This window comes from Ceratotherium simum, chromosome 35 (genome assembly GCF_057802395.1).
Source record: "Ceratotherium simum simum isolate JZ-2026a chromosome 35, ASM5780239v1, whole genome shotgun sequence".
Lineage (NCBI taxonomy): Eukaryota > Metazoa > Chordata > Mammalia > Perissodactyla > Rhinocerotidae > Ceratotherium > Ceratotherium simum.
In genome coordinates, this window is record NC_141934.1 from 28,691,407 (window position 1) to 28,711,478 (window position 20,072).

General features: G+C 51.3%; 1 protein-coding gene across 1 annotated transcript in view; it reads left to right on the plus strand.

The window, feature by feature from the left end:
• The window catches only part of TMEM132C (transmembrane protein 132C), a 356,494-nt gene extending 337,283 nt beyond the window's left edge, over nt 1-19,211 (plus strand). Inside the window, exons 6-9 of the mRNA XM_014787243.2 lie at nt 7,610-7,815; nt 9,329-9,602; nt 10,790-10,981; nt 16,425-19,211. Coding sequence (XP_014642729.2) covers nt 7,610-7,815; nt 9,329-9,602; nt 10,790-10,981; nt 16,425-17,609 — 1,857 coding nt within the window. The 3' untranslated portion in view covers nt 17,610-19,211. The remainder of the gene's footprint in view (nt 1-7,609; nt 7,816-9,328; nt 9,603-10,789; nt 10,982-16,424) is intronic.
• The last annotated feature ends 861 nt before the right edge of the window (nt 19,212-20,072 follow it).

The window sequence follows — 20,072 nt, forward strand, 5'->3', positions numbered from 1 at the left end:
CAGTGCTCCGGGGTAGACTGTGTTTGGATCCTGACTCACTGACTACCAGCTGTGTGATCTCGGGCAAGTTACATCACTTCTCTGTGCCTCCATTGCCTCATCTGAAATATGGATGTGATAAAAAAGAGTAGCTCCGTCGTGTGCTCACGCTGAGGATTCAGCCAGCTGATTCACGTGAGCCTCCTGGAATGGCTCCTGGTCTACTGTCAGCACTCACTGCTTGCTGTTGTTATAAAGAATGCGGTCACCATGGAAGTCCATCTCCCCGTGTGTGTGTGTGTGTGTGTGTGCGTGTGCATGTCCATGTATGTGCGTGTGCTCACACGTGTGTGGTGGGTGGGTGGAGGTCAGGGGTCCTGTGAGCACAGGCAGCCATGAGTGTCCCCGAGGTGGGGAGTGTGTCGTCACCAGGCACCTGAGCACCTTCGCCCCAGGAGGCCGCAGGCCCTGGTTGCCTTGGCGACACTCTGCCCTGAGGATGCGGAGCCGTTCTGGCCGCTTACTTCTCCATTGCGAGACTGCGTGCTGTCTGCCCGTTGTCTGCGCGGAGAAACCATCTGCCCAGTGGTCTCCCAGGCACGCTCCCCAGCGGCCCCGCAGCCTGCCACCATCGAGAGCGCACAGGCCGGCTCCCAACAGGCGGGGGGTACACTTTGCATACTGCCGGGTGGGAACACTGTACAAAAATAAAAATAAACAGAATAATAACAAAAGAAGTAAATAAATCCGGGCACTCAGCTCTGATGTGCGGTGCCTGTGGAGAGCAGACACAGAGGGGAGGCAGCCTGCTAGGAGTGCAGGCAGCTTAGGGGCTGCTTTCAATCCTCCAAGGCCACCTGCAGGCCACTGTCCCGCCCAGTGGCGCCCCCTAAACCCTCCAGTCCGGCCTATGAGACCAGCAAGACACCAGGGGAGAAAATTCAAATGCTCTCAGGATTCAGGCTGGTGACAGAATTGAATGCGATGGTTTTTCCATGCTGGTAACTTACTTGATATTTTAAAAACACCGTGCAGGCCAATGGGACCCAGGGCCGCCAGTTTACAAGCTCTGATTCATTCATTCACTCACTCATTCCTTCATTTTTCAACATACGTTCTCGAGCACCTGCTCTGGGCCAAGGCCTGTTTCAGGCACGAGAGATACAACACGGAACAAACAGAGAGAACTCCTTGTTGTCCTGGAGCTTACGTTCTCGAGAGAGAGGACAGGCGACAGCCACAAGGAGCAGGTGAGGTGTGTAGTGTATGAGATGGCAATGGACGACGGAGAAAATAAGCAAGGAAGGGCGAGGGGGATCAGGCGTGTTGCAATTTTACTTACCTTTTTTTCTTTTTTTTTTTTTTTTGTGAGGAGATCAGCCCTGTGCTAACATCCGCCAATCCTCCTCTTTTTTTTGCTGAGGAAGACGGCCCTGGGCTAACATCTGTGCCCATCTTCCTCCACTTTATATGGGATGCCGCCACAGCATGGCTTGCCAAGCAGTGCGTCGGTGCGCGCCCAGGATCCGAACCAGCGAACCCCGGGCCGCCGCAGCGGAGCACGCGCACCAAACCGCTTGCGCCACCGGGCCGGCCCCGCGTGTTGCAATTTTAAACAGAAACTTCAGAGAAAGATCTCTGAGACGCTCACGTTCGGGTAGGGCCGGGTCTCTGAACCTCGGCGCTGTTGGCATTCGGCGTCGGCTAATTCTTTGTGGTGGCGCTGTCCTGGGCCCTGTAGGATGTTGGGCAGCATCCCTGGATTCCACCATTGGATGCCAGTTGCGTGTCTTCCCCTAGTTGTGACAAGCAAAAAGATCTCCAAAGATTGTCACCTGTCCTCTGGGGAACACAACCGCCCCTGAGCAATCGTGCAGACACCTGGGGAGGAACCTTCAGGCAGAGAGCACAGCAAGTGCAAGGCCCTGGGGCAGGAGTGTGTCTGCTGTGTTCCAGGACCTGTGGGGCAGGGTGAGCAGGTGAAGACTAGGAGGAGATGCGTGGAAAGACAGCAGGGGCACATCAGGGAAGAGCTTGGACTCGTTTAAGGATTTTTCCAGAGTTTAAAAGAGGTCTGCAATTCACAAAAATTGGTAAACGATAGCCCCAGATTAAGAGAATGTGAAAACGTCGAGAAGAGGTCTCTGCGCTGGAAATTCTCATTGTCCCTCCATATTCCTCTCTGCTTCTCCCACCGTGCTCTGGGAGGCTGGACTTCGTGGAGTCATCCTCGGGTTTCCCATGGGGTTGGGGCCGTGGGAGGCACCGCAGACATTGGAAGCGGGGAGAAGAGTGAGGTCCCTATGTCTCACCCCGCTGGACCTCTTGCAGCAAGGCTGTGGGTCGACAGTGACTGCATCCTCCACCAGGGTCACAGCCCCCATAGGCAGGCCTGTCCACCTTGCTGGGCTCTGGTTCCTGCCCGCTCACCTGGCCTTCCAGGTGGTTACAACTTCCTTGAGCCCCATGCATTAGTGTCCTGAGGTTGCCATGACAAATGACCACAAACTGGGCAGAGGAAATTCTCCCACAGTTCTGGAGGCCGGAAGTCTGAAGTCAAGGTATGGCAGGGCCATGCTCCCTCTGTAGGCCTGGGGGACGGTCCTTCCTGTGTCCTCCAGCTCCTGGGGGCTGCTGCAGTCCTCTGCATGCCTTAGCATCACTCCAGTCTCTGCCTCCGACTTCACATCTGGCTCCATGTGTGAGTCTCTGTGTCTTCTCCTCTTCTCACATGAACACCAGTCCTTTAGGGCGCACCCTGAGCTGCTGTGACCTCATTTTTACTAATTACATTTGCAGAGACTCTATTTCCACCTCAGGCCCCCTTCTGAGGTCCCGGGTGGACGTGGATTTTGGAGGCCACTATTCAATCCACTACCCCCTCCATCTCTGGAATGCTTTGCCATCTGTTGCTGGTTTCCCTTAACCCTACCCACGCCTTTGTAAAGAGTGCATTTACTAAACTCTCCTCAAGTTCCGGGTCACGTGTGTGCCCTGCCCAGATTTGGAATGATCCAGCCTGTCCAGTGGGCTCACTTGGGACAGGAGCCAGGGCGCTTAAGGAAAAGACCCAGACTTGGTCCATATCAGAGTCATGGCCAGTGGCCTCTCTCAGTGCTAACAGGAATGGAAGTGACCCTAAGACCCACGTGGCAGGAAGGATGGCTTCCAAGGCCACAGTCTCAGGATGTTGCCTGTTAAGACAACGTGATTGAAACAGCCTGTGAATCCTGCACTGGCCTCACACAAGTTCTAGTCTTCACCCCATATCTCCTCACCCAACTTCACGAGCCTCGGTTTCCTCATCTACACCATGGGGTCGTCCTTGCTGCCTGTAGCTCCAGAAAAGACTGAGGGTGCGAATAATGAGAAGCACCTGCAATTGTGAAACAAGCCATCCTTGCTGTGCAAGAGCATTCAGTATTTCACGTGAACAGAGCAGGTACGCAAACTCAGGGGTACAGAAGTGTCAGTCTCATTCTTCTGTGCCTGAACTTCATTTCTATTCCAGCCCCCAGTCTCCTAAGTGGCAACAAACTGCAGCAGGAGTTTGATATCTGAACATACTAAGTGTGAGATGCGAGTTAGAGATCCCAGTGGAGATGTCGAATGAGCAGTTCCATATCTGGACATAGGAGCTGGGGAGTCTTAGCACAGAGACGGCATTTAAAGCATCATAACTAAATGATTACAATAATGAATAGAATATGTCATGGACTGAATGTTTATGTCTCCTAAATTCCTCTGTTGAAATCCTAACCCCTACTGTGGTGGTGTTAGGAGGCAGGGCTTTGAGGGTGATTAGGTCGTGAGGGTGGCAGCTCAAGAATGGGTTAGTACCCTTATATGAGGCTCTAGAGACCTCCCTCACCCCTTCCACCAAGTGATGAGACAGAGAGCAGACAGCCATCCATGAGCCAGGAATGGCCCTCACCAGACACTGGACCTGCTGGCGTCTTAATCTTGGCCTTTCCAGAACTGTGAGAAACAAATGTTTGTTGTTTAAGCCCCTTAGTCTATGATATTCTGTTATAGCAGCCTGAATGGACTAAGACAGGACGTACAAGATGCTGTGGAAACACAGAAGAAGGGGCAGTTGCATTATTTCAAGGAGTGAGTCCCCGATTGTGGTTCCCCATCTTGGAGCACCACCATCACCTGGGACTTTGTTAGAAATGCCACTATGGGGGCCCCACCCTACGCCTGCTCCACCTGAGACTCTGTGGTGGGCCCAACAGTCTGCGTGTGACAAGTCCTCTCTGATGCTCGCTCAAGTGTGAGAACCTGCTTGGCTGAGGGGGTCCAGACAAAAGTCTCATTGGATGTCCATGGTTGACCAGAAGATGCCTTGGCTTCCCCATAGAAAGTAGTCCCTAGCCTCTCTCTTAGGAAGCAGGTCAGGTCATCAGGAACTTTCCAAGGCCTGAGTGGCAACAGAACATGTCAATGGACCATATGATGCTCAGCCAGAACCCACGGGACCCACCCCAGCCCTTCCAGGTCCTTAAGAGCAGACATCAATGGCTGGTTCAGTGGCCACCATGCGTTCAGGCTGGAGAGTTTAAACACCAGAGTGAGCAGAGGCCAGCAGGCACTTTTCTCAATGGGCAGCCCACCCACAAGGAAAGATGAAAAAGAGTCACAGAAACGAAGCCAAGGGACTGAAAAGATTCCTGCGGGGTTTCAGTTCCTTTTTTGCAGACGTGCCAGCTCATTTTGTGATGCTGTGGTTCCCACTGCTGGCCACTTAGGAGATGATTAATGTGTCCTGAGACTTCCCCTGACATCTATGGCACCTTCAGGAATAGCGGTGACAATGGCTCTATCATGCGCCTTGCAACTTCCTACCCCTGCGTTCTTCTTAATTATTTATATATTCTGGAGTGGCAGGGTTTCCTCCCACCGGAGCTCAGCAAGGTAATAGATGAGGAAAGTCACTGGTCTGTGAATTACAACATTGATTAAAGAAGTGATTACTGATATAACTCTTGCTCGGCTATTATGCTAATGCCTGCCCCGGTCCAGGACAGTGTTTACATGCTAATGACAAGCCTGGGACCGCGACTAAAATTGGTTTCCACCTTTAATCAATAAATGCTTTAAACATTTTGAAAGCACTCTTGACCATGAAGGAGAAGATCCATCCTTGGGTTCCCCTCCCAACTGCTCCCTGCTGCTGTCCCCAGCAGATGGAGGAAGTGCTCTCAGCCCAACCCTCACCAGCTGCCCCTCCAAACAGAAGTGCAAGCTGAAGATGAAAATTGGGCCCAGAGTAGCCATTTATAGTTCCCGGAAGCTGGGGAAAGAGAGGACGATCAAAGGAGTTCATTGCTCAGCATCGGATGTGATTTAACTGGGTCCATAGACCCCCCTGAAGGAGACGCTGCTCCTTCCAGAGGACATACAATCCGGACAGGAGACAGATAAGCAAATTAGCAATTACAGCTTAGTTTGGTAAGTGCTATATGAAGAGGCCATGTGTGACTTCATTAACTCTGAAATGCTACACAAAACTGTATGTATCTGCGTTTCTATAGCAAGAATTAACTTTATGTGTATTCTCAAAGGAGTCAGTGACCCCCAAATGATTAGGAAACACTGCTTGCGAGCTTTCTGGAAGATTTCAAATTAACTTCTTGTGTTTCTGCTGCTCTTGGCTCTATCTTATCTCAGTCCCCAACCACATCTCCCCTCAGCCCAAGATCCTTGTTTGGTTGTCTTGAAGCAGGCATCCCCATGAGGAAAGGGCCTTGATCATCCATCCTTCTGACTGCCATCCGTTCATCCATTTTTCCATCCATCCATCCATCCATGCATCCATCCATCCATCTATCCATCCATTCATGCATCCATCCATCCATTCATCCACTCATCCATCCATCCATTCACTATTCACTTTGCTGAGCAAATGCTTCATGAGAAGCTGGTATGAAGAACCCAGAGATCAAAGACGAAAAAGACATACTTCTTGCCTTCAGAGATTTCACAGCTTAGTGGTTGATAGGCACACATGGGGCCAGTTTAAATCACATGCCATAAACTTGGCTATGCAAGACAGATCATGTTGTTTTTCTATAACCAACTTGATTTCTATTTTCGGTTCATTAAGGCAGCAGAACATAATCCCAGTCTAATTTCCGGGAGACTTAACTATGGCTCAGGCCTTGGGGAGGAGGCCTCTGGTCTTCAAGTGTTCTGTTCACAGTTCCTAGAGGACACCCATTTTCAGTCAGATGGGTTACCTCTGCTATGGTCTCACCCCATCCACGCTGCTCCCCCCAGCTCCCAGGGAACGCAGGCATCTGCCTGCTGTTTCTTTGCCAGAGGAGAATGTCCATGGGCTGCATATAGATCCATCCCCCTAAAGGTTTAAGGTTTGGAACACAAAGTCTAGATGCCTGCAGACCTTTATTTTTATTTTCTTTGTCTGTGTGTCTGTTTTGCTTTGTGCTCTGTTTTGTCTCTTTCCTGAGGCCACAATCTGCTAGAAATGGTCAAAACACAGGGGGAGACACAGGTTGGTAGTCACTGATGCGATGCTGCCATTCACAGGATGAATAATTATGACACGAATAAATTTAACAGGCCTGGGGTGAGGGGAGGGGCCTGGCCAGGCAGGCAAATAGGGAGAGAAGGGTGCCTCTACATGGGTGAAGTCCTGGGTGTCCTGGAGAGCCACCTGGGCAGTGTGGAGGGAGGAGCGAGTGGTGGGAATCCTGCTGGAGAGGAAGGCAATACAGCCCTTCAGATCCCAGGAGGCTGGATGGGGTGGGACATGCATGCCACTCAGTTTCTGAGCAGATGTCAGCCTGGGGAACGGACAGCACTGGTGCCCACATCACACTCCCTCACCCCACCCCCAGAGTTCAGTCCCAGCTGCAGTTCTGTGCAGGTTCAAGGTCACTTTGTGATGGCACCAAATCCCAGCTGAAGCTGCTTTCTGCCCCCTGCCCCAGGGCCTTCCTCCTAGATGCAGAAGTGCAGGCGAGTTAACCCACAGGGGCGTCCCTCACCCAGGGAGGGACAGGAGCTGGTAGATAGTATTTCTGCCTGTTATTCTTTAGGTGGACAATTCTGTAGGCATTTTTTTCTTTTTTCTTTTTTTTGTGAGGAAGATCGGCCCTGAGCTAACATCTATGTCAATCCTCCTCTTTTTGCCGAGGAAGACTGGCCCTGAGCTAACATCCATGCCCATCTTCCTCCACTTTATGTGGGATGCTGCCACAGTATGGCTGAGAAGCGGTGCATTGGTGCGCACCTGGGACCCGAACCCAGGCCGCCAGCAGCAGAGTGTGTGCACTTAACTGCTAAGCCATGGGGCCGGACCTCTGTAGGCTTTTCATGAGGCCCCAGAGAAACTAAGCCCAATGGTCACAGCAGCAAACGCAAAAATGCACCTTTCTATTGACTTTTCCTCTTTCTCTGTCTCCCTCACTCTGCTCCCTGACCCCTGCTCCCTAGAGTCACCCCCAAGTAAACCAACTGCACTGAATCCTTGTCTCAGGCTCTGCATTGAGAGGAACATAAATTAAGTACGTGTGCTTTGCAAGAGAAAAAGAAAAATGGAAGAAGGGGGGTCTCCAGGGCCCCGTGAACTTCCCCTGCATCCCCTCTCCCTCTGTCTTTGCAGGTGTCTGACCACTGTGACTACGTCTTCGTCAACGGCAAAGAGATGAAGGGCAAGGTGGACGCAGTGGTGAACTTCACGTACCAGCACCTGAGTGCCCCCCTGCACGTCACTGTGTGGGTGCCCCGGCTGCCCCTGCAGATCGAGGTTTCTGACACAGAGCTGAGCCAGATCAGAGGCTGGAGGGTCCCCATCGCGGCCAGCAAGAGGTGAGCCCGGGATGGGGAGATGCACCAGAGTCGTGATGACAGCGGCTTGGTTTACCCGCCATAACACGACAGGAGCCAGCGCAGGAGCCAGCGCATAGCAGGCTCTGGCGTTATCACAGCGATCACATTTCCCCGAAGCTGAACAGCCACCCTGAGGAAACCAAGGCCAGGAGAGCCCAGCCAGGCAGAAGGCTGCTAAGCGGCAGGGTCAGCCTCAGACCCAGGTCGTCTGCCCTCCGAACTTGGGCTCCCGGAGGCTGTCTCTGAAAGTGGCCCCCCAGAGTGAAGCAACAGATGTCATGCATTTTTCCAGCCCCTCAGCCCCCAGGGAATTTGAAGTTTGGTTTGTCTTCTCAGCGATTCCTTCTCTGTGCTTTATGGACACCTATAAACTTGAAAAGCTCTGTGCTCATCAAACTATTGGATAAAGTTTAATTGTATTTATGCTGGACCATGGGGTTACTGTTTGCTCTTAAACTAAAAAAAAAAAAAAAAAAAAAAAAAAGCCCCTAGTTTATTCTGTGTGACTCTGGATTGTCATAGGTAGCAGTTTGGGGTCTTGTTTTCTCAGCTCTGTGGCCCCCAGATTAGCTAAATAAGAGTTGATGCTGAGTCCTGGTTTCCTGCCTGGACTCCTCCATCCTAGACCATCAGGGCTGTTTTCCTGACGCCTCCCAGGCACCAGGATCTTCATTTAAGGTGCAAACTAGAGTGCTCCTCAGGAAGAGTGACCAGGACAGTGTGATGCTGACTCCATTACAACCAGAACTTGAAGGAAGTCGGCCTGACCGGGGAGGGCAGCCATGAATCCAGCCGATACTCGCATCATTTAGTGCTCGTGAGTGGCCAAGAGAATGAGTCTATTCCATGTCCCTGAAGAGGGCAGAACAGAGACTCGCTGAGTTCCACCCCAAGCTCCGCCACTTTCTGCTTTGTGAGTTTGGGCACGCTACCTAACCTCTCTGTGCCTGCGTTTCCTCATCTGGACATGAGAATAGTTACAGCTTTGCCTCAAGTGTTATAAGATTAGAGGAGTTCACACATGTGGAGCTTAGAATGGCACATCTCGAGAGCATAGCACAGCTCTGTCCCATACAACTTTCTGCAGTGGTGGAATGTTCTAGAACCACAGTGTCCAATATGGTAGCCACTAGCGCATGTGCTCGGAATACAGCCTGTGCGATTGAGAAATCTAATTTTTAATGTATTTAATTTTTATTCATTTAAAATTGAAATAGCCGTATGTGGCTATTAGCTGCTCATTGGACACTGGAGGCTTAGTAAATCTTAGCTCTTTAGTCTTATATTTGTCAATAAATGTCTTCAAGAAGGAGCTCCCTAACCCTTTGTGCTACCCAGTGATAGAACTGGTGCTCCCCATGTGGTCCTGAGGCTCCTGCCGGGCGTGTTGTCTCTTGGAGGTTGAGGGGGGCACCTGCCTGTCTGGCTTGTGACTGGAGGGCGTCTCTGACTCCATCCCTGGACCTGAGAGCGTCTGCCCCTTTCCCACCAGGCCCACGCGAGATAGCGAGGATGAAGACGAGGAAGAGCGGCGGGGCCGGGGCTGCGCCCTCCAGTACCAGCATGCCACCGTGCGTGTCCTCACCCAGTTTGTGTCCGAGGGCGCCGGCCCGTGGGGCCAGCCGAGCCACCTGCTCAGTCCCGACTGGCAGGTGGACATCACCCACCTGGTGGCAGACTTCATGAAGCTGGAGGAGCCTCACGTGGCCACACTCCAGGACAGCAGGGTCCTGGTCGGGCGGGAGGTCGGGATGACCACGATCCAGGTAGGAAGCTGGGGCTCGGACTTTCTGCATCCCCAACACGGAGCGTGTGCCGGCACAGGGGAGGCCTGCAGGATGGGGGTCCTTGTGGCCAATGCCCTGTCCCTGTGATGGCGTCGCGGGGACACCAGAAGGGGAGCAGGGGCCAGCTCTTTGAGTCCCCATCTCCTTCCAAACAGAACCAAGATAATGGTAGCCACATCCCTTAGCACCCCGGACCACCACACTCTCCACTGGTCATCCTCCGTTCCCACCCCCTCCCAACACTCCCCATCTTACTGCTGATTCTCCACACTTGTACCCCCTTTCCAGACTTGTACCTCTTACACCCTCTTAGAAATAACCTTCCCTCCTCCACGCACTGCTCCTGCCCGTGGCCAGGGGAAGATGCATGACTTCATTCTTCCCATCCTTTTGTCCTGGAGTCACTCTGTCATTCTGCCGTTTATTCATTCAACAAACCCTCTTCAAACTCCTACCACTTATCTTTTGCTCAAGGAAATGTATAGAATGGTGGGATTCAGGACAGATGACAGGGGCGTGGAGGGCCTTTTCCGCCAGCCCTCAAGTCCCACCCTACTAACTCCACCTTTTTGGAATGTCTTTCTGGATCCTTACACAACCACCATATGTGGAAGTGATTCATACATTTCTGTCATTTCACCTGGATGTTTCAAGTCCAACATTTGGTTTAAGAGATGAGGCGGAAAGTAATGTTTCAGCAGAGGATACATTGTGCTGGGGGCCTGGGGAGAGAGTAGACTATTTATAATTCAGTTCTCCCCAGTTAATTCCATCTTAGAATGTGATTCATGATGTGCAAAGTGTTTGTATGCAAGTCCTCATAAGTCCAGTTAGCAGGATCGCCATGTTTAGTTAACCAGGTTGTACAGTGTACAAGCGTGCCTCATCTAAATGGGAGGGGTCATTTCCTTTTAAAACCAGAATGGATTTTAAGATTTATTTCAATTTTCCAACAGAGATAACTAAAGTGTCTCGGGGAAGGGGTGACTCTATCTGATTCTTACAAAGGCCCGGTCGGGTTAGTGTATATAGTGAAGTAGTTGTGTGACTCCTTTGGCCTGTACTCTGGACCCAGGCCTGGGGCATGGGGGAAGTGTTGCTGGGAAAGGTTCCGACATCTGGGAACAGGGGTGACAGATGTGTCTGCTGTCCTGCCAATCCCACAGGTGTTGTCCCCACTGTCGGACTCCATCCTGGCAGAGAAGACCGTCACTGTCTTAGATGACAAAGTCTCGGTGACAGACTTGGCCATCCAGCTAGTGGCTGGGCTATCTGTCACCCTCCACCCCAGCACGGAGAACAGCAAGGCCATCACAGCTGTGGCCACAGCTGAGGAGCTGCTGCGGACCCCCAAGCAGGTAGGGGCCCAGATGCCGGAGGTCGAGAGGAGCAGGGCCAGTCACTGTGCCAGATTCAGCAAAAGGGGAGGGAGGAGGGGGGAAGAGGGGCAGGGTCGCAGAACTACGTTCCAGAATGGAGTGATGCAGGCTGTATGAAATCCATATGGCTACAGCGTCTGAATAGTGGGGCTGTGATGAGTAACGATGAGTGAGGATGCCCACTGCACAGGGGTGTATTAGTCAGCTACTGCTGTGTAACAAATCGCCACAAACCTAGCAGTAAAACCACACCCACTTACTAGCTCACAGTCCTGGGCGTCAGGAGTTCAGGTGGGCTCAGCGGGCTCTATGCTCAGGGTATCACAGGCTGAGAGCAAAGTGTCTGCCGGCTGGGCTCTTGGGATGTTCTGGGAAAGAATCTACTTCCACACTCACCCGTCTCTCTGCAGTCGTATGACTGAGGAGTCCATTTCTCTGTGAGCTGTTGACTGGGAGCCTCTCTCAGCATCCTCCTCACTTCCCACTGCCCCCATCACCTTCAGAACCAGCAACGGTGTGTGGAGTCCTTCTCCGGCCTTAAATCTCTGACTTCCCCTATGCCACCAGCCAGAGAAATCTCTCTGCTTTTAAAGGCTCACAGGACTACATCAGGCCCACCCAGATCACCCAGGCAGATCTCTCTGTCTTGAGGTCAACTGTGCCATATAACATAACATAACCACGGCAGCAGTGTCTCATTATTCCCAGGTCCCCAGGATTAGGGCAGGCCATTCTAGAAACTCTGCAGGGAGTTGCTGCCTGACATTGTTCCAACATCAGCAACAGGGACCTGGGATACATTCACATCCACGTCCATCCCGCTGTGCTTGCTTCTCTGCTCGTCTCTCCCGGGGGTGGGAAAGTGGAGGGTGTTTTCTGGTTTATAAAGAGCAGAGTAAGAGGAGCAGAGGGAAATGAGGAGACAGAGCAGAAATCACGAAGCTGTTTGCTGAGAATGAGTAATTAATTGAGGGTGACTGGCATCGCAACCTCCCTGGCATGAGGCAAGGCCACCAGTCCCCATCCAATGTCACCCATCTGTCTTCATCGGCTGATAATTGGCGGGCCCAGCACAGACGCGGGGGATTTGTTGGTGTAGTTCATCCAATTTGCAGACGTGACTCTTGAAAGGAAGGGGCTCTAAATCACTCGTGGGCACGTGTTACTTTAAGTCACTCAGAATGTCTCATCTTTGGGTAAATGGTTGGCTTCTCCTGAGAAAACCCTACATCCCGACCTCGCCGTAATGCACTAATGGACGCACTTGGTCTCACGTACACAGCAGGGCTGATGGGATGGATTTGGGCAAGGCTGCGGTGTTCTGAGGGCTCCATTCAGGCAATCTGCCATTCAGGGGGCTTGTTTTATGGAAGTTCTTTCTCTGTCTAGAGATGTGAAGAAAAATTAATTCAAGATGAAAAGTTAGGCAAGATGAGCCCGCACACTGAGCTAATAGCGTTTTATCTCAGCCCTCGGAGTGTTGAAGGCTGGCACCCTGCTCTTGATGTTTCCAACTTGGAATACAAGATTGGAAAGGTTTTTAGGCCCACGAGTGAGGGCAGCAGCGTATACTTGCCCTGTGCCTCATTTGTTCTAGAGAAGGCTAGGATGGGAACATGAAACAAGGAAACCCCTGGTGTGAGTGCATTTGAAGAGGACTTGTCTGACTGTGTGATTTTTCAGTCAATGTGGACAAAGGAGATGAGGGTGAAAAGCAAAATTGCTGAGCTGTATTATCTGTCTTAGCTTTGTTCCCCCAGCAGCTGAGCCTGAGGAAAGGATTCATGTGCCTGTTCTTTATTTGGGCGGTGACAGGAATCCCAGTAGGGGAGTGGGAAGTGAGGCGGGAAGGGAAGACAGCCAGCAGAGTGTGCTCCCAGCTCAGCCACCACTGTGGGCTCCGAGGCTGCTGGGGAAACTGCGAGCCAGTGTAGAAAAGGTGAGAAGAGTCGTTGGTTTTGAGGGGCAAGGGAACTGGGAGGTATATAACAACTCCTGTTGAGGGCTGCTCCTGGAGGGGTTCATTCCTTGGCACTGCTGGCTGCAGACATGACCGCATGGGCTCCAGAGGCCATGGAATCCCCTCGGGCAAAATCACTTTGCAGGGTTGGCAGTTAAAAGTTGGGCAGGCAGATTCTGAATCAGAAATGGGCAGGCGCCAACGGTGGACACTTTCCATCTTCAGATTCGCGTGCAATCCCACTCACTCCTTACAGGCAGTGCAGTCAGCCTGGGCTTCCAATTACAGGTAATAGACACCCAACTCAGGCTGCCATAAACAGACATCGGAATTTATCAGTCCTGTCCAGGCATTTGCATCTTCAGGTAAAGCTAGATCCAGATGCTCACACACTGTTATCAGAAATCTTCCTTTTTATTATTGGTATTTTCCCTCAATTCTAGAAAATGTCCAGCCATTATTTCTTTGAATACTGACTCCCCCCATATTGTTTCCTTCTGAAACTTCTAACAGAAAACTGTTGGTCATTCCCATTCTCTCCCTCATTTCTTTCAACCTTCCTTTCGTATTCTTCATCTTTATATTCCTGTGATCACATTTTAGGTAAATTTCTTGGCTCTGTCTCCCAGGACACTAATTGTCACCTCAGACATGTCTAATCTGCTGTTTAAATGATCCATTGAGTAGTCAACTTCAACTAGTGTATTTTCCGCTTCTAGAAAGTTCTGTTTGGTTCCTTTTGCATCCCCCCGTTCTTTTTCCATTCACTCCTGCTCTGTCAGTGTGGTTTCCACTCCTTTTAATTTTCCTTCAACTACTTTATTTCACAGGCTCTTTTTTGGTAGTGGTGGTTTGTTTTATTTTATCGTCCTTTTCCTTTGTCCCAGTATCTCAAGTCCTTGGTCTGCTGATCTTTTCTTTGTGAGTGTTTGGTGGTTCTCTCCCACGGTAGAGCCTTCCCTCCTAGGGACTGTAAATATTTTGTTATCATGAGAACCTCCTGTGCCTGCTCTGACTTGCTCCTGAGGAATTCCTGCGCAGTTTTGCATTTCCATCTGCACAGGTCCAGCTTCGAGTGAATTCCTTTGCCTGCGGCTCCTGCGCCATATGGGGGGTGTAACTTCAGACTCCACACCCAGCCATGGGGAAGGTGCAGGGTTTTGATTTCTGGGGGAGACTTTTCCCCACCCAGGGCTCAGAGCACAAACAAGCATGATCGTTGTGTTTCAGGCCCAGTGGGAAGGATTTTCTCATCCCCCTGCGTGGAGTGGGCCCCCTCACTAGTCCTTGCTGTATGCAAAGGCCTCGTCCTCCTCTGACACATCCCCAGGGCGACGTCAACATGCCAGCCACGGGCTGCTGGGTCCTCTGAGTAGCTCTGACACCCCTCGGGCCACCCCAGCCACAGCTAACTGCGTGCACCACTCTGTGGTGTGTTCCTTTTTCATTTCTCATTCCTGGGAATTTGCATCTCCTTGATGTATATTTTTGCCTACTTTTTAACTGGTTTATACTCAGCCAGCCTTCTTTGTTGCTGGACATGCTCTTAAGCCTCTATCTCTCTCTCTCCCTCTCTCAGCTCTTCTTCCCCCTGTGCTGCCCTCAGGCCCCAGACGACTTTCCCTAGGTGGTGGCAAGATGACCACTCCCTGTGCCAGGCTTGTGTCCCAACTCAGCAGCCCCAGGTCAAGCAACCTTCTCCTCTGTGGTTCCAGCAAGAGCCTAGGCATGACGTCCCATTGGCTGGTTTGGATCATGTGCCCCTCCCTGAGCCAATCACTGTGAACAGAGTGGTGGAATGTTCTGATTGGCCAGACCCTGGTCACATGCCCACCTCTGAAGCTGGAGGGGTGGGTCCACCCCACTCACCACACGGACGCTGAATAGAGAAGATGCGGTCCTGAAAGGAAAATTAGTGTTCTAGTCCCTGCCAGAAAGGAGGGAAGGCAAACTAGACAGGCAAACTAAATGTTCGTGTCAGACCCTGCTGTCTAGGGATTCACATTCTCGTTTTCAGTTGAGGAAACTGAGGCCCAGAAGGATTGGTTTAAAAAAGTGTCCTCAAGGAAATAGTGGATCTGTGTATTTAATTCCAAACACTCTAAATCCTCCACCCTTTGCCATCGTGTCCAGAAGCCAGGATAAAAGGAGACACTGGATCATTTACCCATAACAGACCCCGGGGGCTCCATTAGCTCCTCCCAACCAGGAAATCACTGCCCATTTCTGTCCTCACTCTCTTCCTTGCTTCACCTCCATCACGTCCAGCACATTGTCTGACAGGAGTTATCCCGACCCCGTTTCATGGCCAGTGCCCACCCCTCTCCCTCCTGGCCTCTGATCACCTTCCGTCCTCCCCACGTGCAAAGAGTTCACTGACTGTGCATTACAAAGTAAAATTCAGCACGCTCAAACCTATGCAGAGTGAACATCCCAGCCCAACTCCAGTCAACATCCCCGCCTGCCACGATAAACCCCCCTGTCTTGTTCATTCTCTCTCTCTGGCTCTGTCAGCCTCCTTTCCAGAGAATACTCAGTTTCTGGTGCAGGGTTAGGCACAAATGAGGCTTTTAATACATGTCCATGGAATGATGAGATGAATGAAAATTGCATCACTAAATGCCTGTTCTCAGAGAATGGGGCAGAATTCCAGACACGTCAGAATTGTTTCCTCCAATCCCTGACCTGGAGTCAAAGGCAGCCAGGAGACAGACCAGCAACGGTGGTTAAGACTCAAGATAAACTGCTTGGGTCTCCATCCCTTCACCAAGCAATCTTGGGAGAGCCGCTGATCCTCTCTGTGATCCATTTACTTACCTGCAGAATGAGAAATATTGACATAGTATCCACCTTGTATATTGTGAAGATTAAATGAGTTGATATATGAAAAACACTTGGGACAGAGGCCGGTTCCCGGGAAGCACTACGTACGTCTTAGCTATTGTCATCATGGTGGTGGGTGGAATGAGGGTGCACCAAAGATGGCCACGTCCTAACTCCTAGAACCTGTGAATATGTCACCTTACGTGGCAGAAGTGACTTTGCAGCTGTGATTGAGGATCTTGACATGGAGAGACGACTGTGGATTATCCGGATAATGTAATAGACTGAACGGAGCGTCCTCACAGGGTCCTTAGGGGAGGGAAGTTGAACTCAGCCAACACGTTCAAGTGAGTTCTTGTCAACAAGGCCGGTGGTGCGACTTCCCAGTTAGGGTTCTTCCCGGTAAGGATGATGCCGAGCTCTCATCATGTGTCAACATTTGTCTTGTTTAAATTAAGTTCATTCTCTGATCTCGACATAAAATCTGAACGTTTTCTCCCCAGATGCCCAACCACCAGGTCTGGATTTTAAGTCTGCTCCCTGCTTTGGGGGGTTCTGTTCTAGGAGGGGGTGGGCAGGTTCCTAAGAGAAGAGGCATCTCCCCAAGCTCTGGTCTTCTAACTGCCTCTCTCCCTGCAGGAAGCCGTGGTCAGCACTTGGCTCCAGTTCAGCGACGGCTCGGTGACGCCCCTGGACATCTATGACCCCAAGGACTTCACCCTGACTGCCACCTCCCTGGATGAGGCCGTCGTGTCCATTCCCCAGGCCCGCTCTCCCAGGTGGCCCATTGTGGTGGCCGAAGGGGAAGGCCAGGGGCCGCTGGTCCGAGTGGACTTGACCATTGCGGAAGCCTGCCAAAAATCCAAACGCAAGAGCATCCTGGCCGTGGGCATCGGCAACGTCAGGGTCAAGTTTGGCCAGAACGACGCTGACTCCAGCCCCGGCAGGGACTACGATGAGGGTGAGATCAGGAACCATGCCAGTGACCGGCGGCAGAAGGGCCAGGATGCACACTTCCACGGCAGCTCCCCCGTGGGGCGCGAGGAAGGTGCCCTCCGGAGGGGCAGCACCACGGCCAAGTCGCTGCTGGACAACAAGGTGGCGAAGGACAGCCGTCCGGACGGGGGCAGGCTGTCCGGAGAGGGCCAGCTGCAGAACATCCCCATCGACTTCACCAACTTCCCGGCCCGGGTGGACCTCCCCGAGGCAGGGGGCGGGCTGGGGGACGGTGACCTGGTGCAGACGCCGCGCGGCCTGAGCGACCTGGAGATCGGCATGTACGCCCTCCTGGGGGTGTTCTGCCTGGCCATCCTGGTCTTCCTGATCAACTGCGTCACCTTCGCCCTCAAGTACAGGCACAAGCAGCTGCCCCTGGAGGGCCAGGCCTCCGTGACCCACTCGCACGACTGGGTGTGGCTGGGCACCGAGGCGGAGCTCCTGGAGAACGTGGCCGAGGGCTCGGCCCCGCAGGACGAGCACACGACCGTCATCGACCGCGGGCCGGGGGGCTGTGAGGAGAACAACCGGCTCCTCCTCAACGGCGGCTCCCAAAAGCACATTCAGGGCCACCTCCAGAGGCCGGCCGACGCGGGGGGAAAGCAGGGCGGGGACCAGAAGCACGAGTCCCTGCACTCGCCCACCTCGAAAAGGAAGAAGGTGAAGTTCACCACCTTCACCACCATCCCCCCAGACGACGGCTGCCCCACCGTGAACTCCATCCTCGGCGGCCACGAGGAGGACATCAAATGCGGGTGCGAGGACGTGGACGTGGGCGCCCCCCAAGAACTCAGAAACTATCTGGAGAAACTCAAGGGCAAAGTGTAGGCCCCTCTGGCCAAGGGGCCGGGTGCCCGGGCCCCTCCTTCAGTTCCCGAGTAGATCTGGGCCCCAGGAATTAGGGCAGCAGGAGTCAGCGGCTTGCGCAGGGAAGCGCTGGGGCCCCTTATAGACCAGATGGGAGTGTTGAAGCCTGAAAGGGACGTTTTTTGTAATCAAAGGTTTTTTAGCAGTCGAGGATGGCAGATTTTTGAAAGTCAGCGGAACCAACTCTGGGAGAGGAGCTGACAGCGACATTGAACCGCGAGAGGCCAAATTAGGGACATTATTCTATGAGTCAAACTATAACACAGACACGCTACCAAAAATTATTTGTTAAAAAATGCAAAAAGACAAATAAAAAGAGACAGAAATAATCATCTGTTTATATTTCTAATAAAGGAGCAAAATATAAAACTAGGGCCTGCGAAGAGACATTTTCCATTTTACTTCAATATTGCCCTGTCTGAGGACAGCCTGTGACTGTCACCGTGGGGCTGGAGGACATGTTTCCAGATATCAGTTGCCTCTTGGGACAGACCTGAGGATTTTTAAACCTTTACTTGATAATCTTTTTTTCTCTTTGTCCACGTTTTTTTTCCCCCTCATTTTTCTTTTTGTGTCCTAGACTTCCATTTGATTTACGTTTAATGTTTACTTCTGAGGATCAAATGATATATTTTTCCTAAATTAAACATAAATTATACTCCTATTCATTAGACAAATTCTTAGAAGCAATGCCAATGAATCCATTCTTTAAGTAGTAAGTTTGATGCTTTTCTATATCCCTCCAGCCTTGTTGATAGTTGCTGGTTTTTACGATTAGAGGGAGCTCTGGGAGCCTTTGGCGGGTGGGGGCAGTGTCATTGACCCACTACCGCACCCACCATAGGGCCCAAGCCAGTGGGTGGGACACTGTCAGAGGGTCTTCGATTGGGACCCAGCCAGCATCACAGAAACCAGCCAGGGCCCCCTGTCCACTCAGTGACTCCATCCCTGGTGTTGTGGGGACGCTCCTATGTGGGGGAAAGTTGGGTCAAATCCACAAGAGAAAGACCACTCCCAAGAAAAACCAGTGTCAACCTCATCTATCAGGAGATACTGGTATTGAGAAATAAACAAAGATAAAACCTGCTGGAGGGTTTTCAGTTGTTTTTCTTACTTTATTGGGTGGGGTGTACCAGCATAAACTGAAAAGATAAAAATCTATGTTAGATGCTCAATGAACTGTGTTTTTTAACAGCCTAATTGTGTAGCAGCACATTGCGAAACGCATTCATCCAAAGTAAGCGTATGCGGCAGGGAGGCCCACACCGCAGTGGAGTAAACGCCCTCGTGACTGCAGACTCCAGCCAGCGAGGGAGGATGACGCCCAGCGGCCAGCACATGGTACCCTTGGCAGGGCGGCGCTGGCAGACCCCGGGGATGCTTCTTGTTTTTATTTTTTTAATTACTAAAATCAGTAGCTAAGAAAGGGTCCTTGAAGCCTCATAGCCTCAGCTGGACCTTTTAAAAAGATATTTCTAGCACATACTATAGGCAGAAAGAAGGAGATATTTATTTATACCTGTGAAGTCAATTGTCATTAAAATGCTATCCATGGCTTGACAAGTCGGTCTCCTGTGGGCTTTCTTATCTCATTTGACTCCTATTTCTTCTCCCCACTGAAGGTACAACTTGTTGAAGAAATAAACTGTCTGTTAGGCTAGAGGGAAAACAATACACTTGCCAATCTTTTTTTTTTTCCCTCCTGGATTCTTGACTGATCCAGAGTAACTCCTAATACAGAAACCCTTCAATCGCTGTCCACCATCATCTACATCAGTGGTTCTCAAACTTGCTCAGAATCGCCAAAAGGGCTAATAAAACCCAGATTGCCGAGGTGTGGCCGAAAAATGTGCATTTCCGGCAGGTTCCAGGGCGTTGCTGATGCTTCCGGTCTGAGGCCCACACCCTGTGATCCACTGATCGACATCAGAGAAGAAGGAAGGCTGTGACACTGAGTGGACGACCATGTATGTGGTTCCATCCTCTGGGGAAAACATCTCCTTGTATTCTGATTGTTTTTGTGATTATTGTTGTTTGAGGTTTCGGTGGGATTGTTGTTGCTGTTGGTTAGTTGACTATATAGAATTTTTCGGTAGAAGACAAGGTGGTGGTATTTTTTTTAATAACAGCTTTTTTGAGACATAATTCACATGACATAAAATGGACCCATTTAAAGTGTACAGTTCAATGGTTTCTAGTATAGTCACAGCATTGTGCATCCATCACCACATCAATTTTAAAAAATTTTCATCTTCCCGAAAAGAAACTCCAAACTCATTAGTCACTGCCCATTTTCCCCCAATTCCCAGCCCCAGGCAACCACCAATCTACTCTCTGTCTGTGGATTCGCCTAGAGGTGCTCATATCTCTTTCATTATGGGAGCCCCTCCTGAAAATTCCCCACGTGGGATTATAATCCCCACG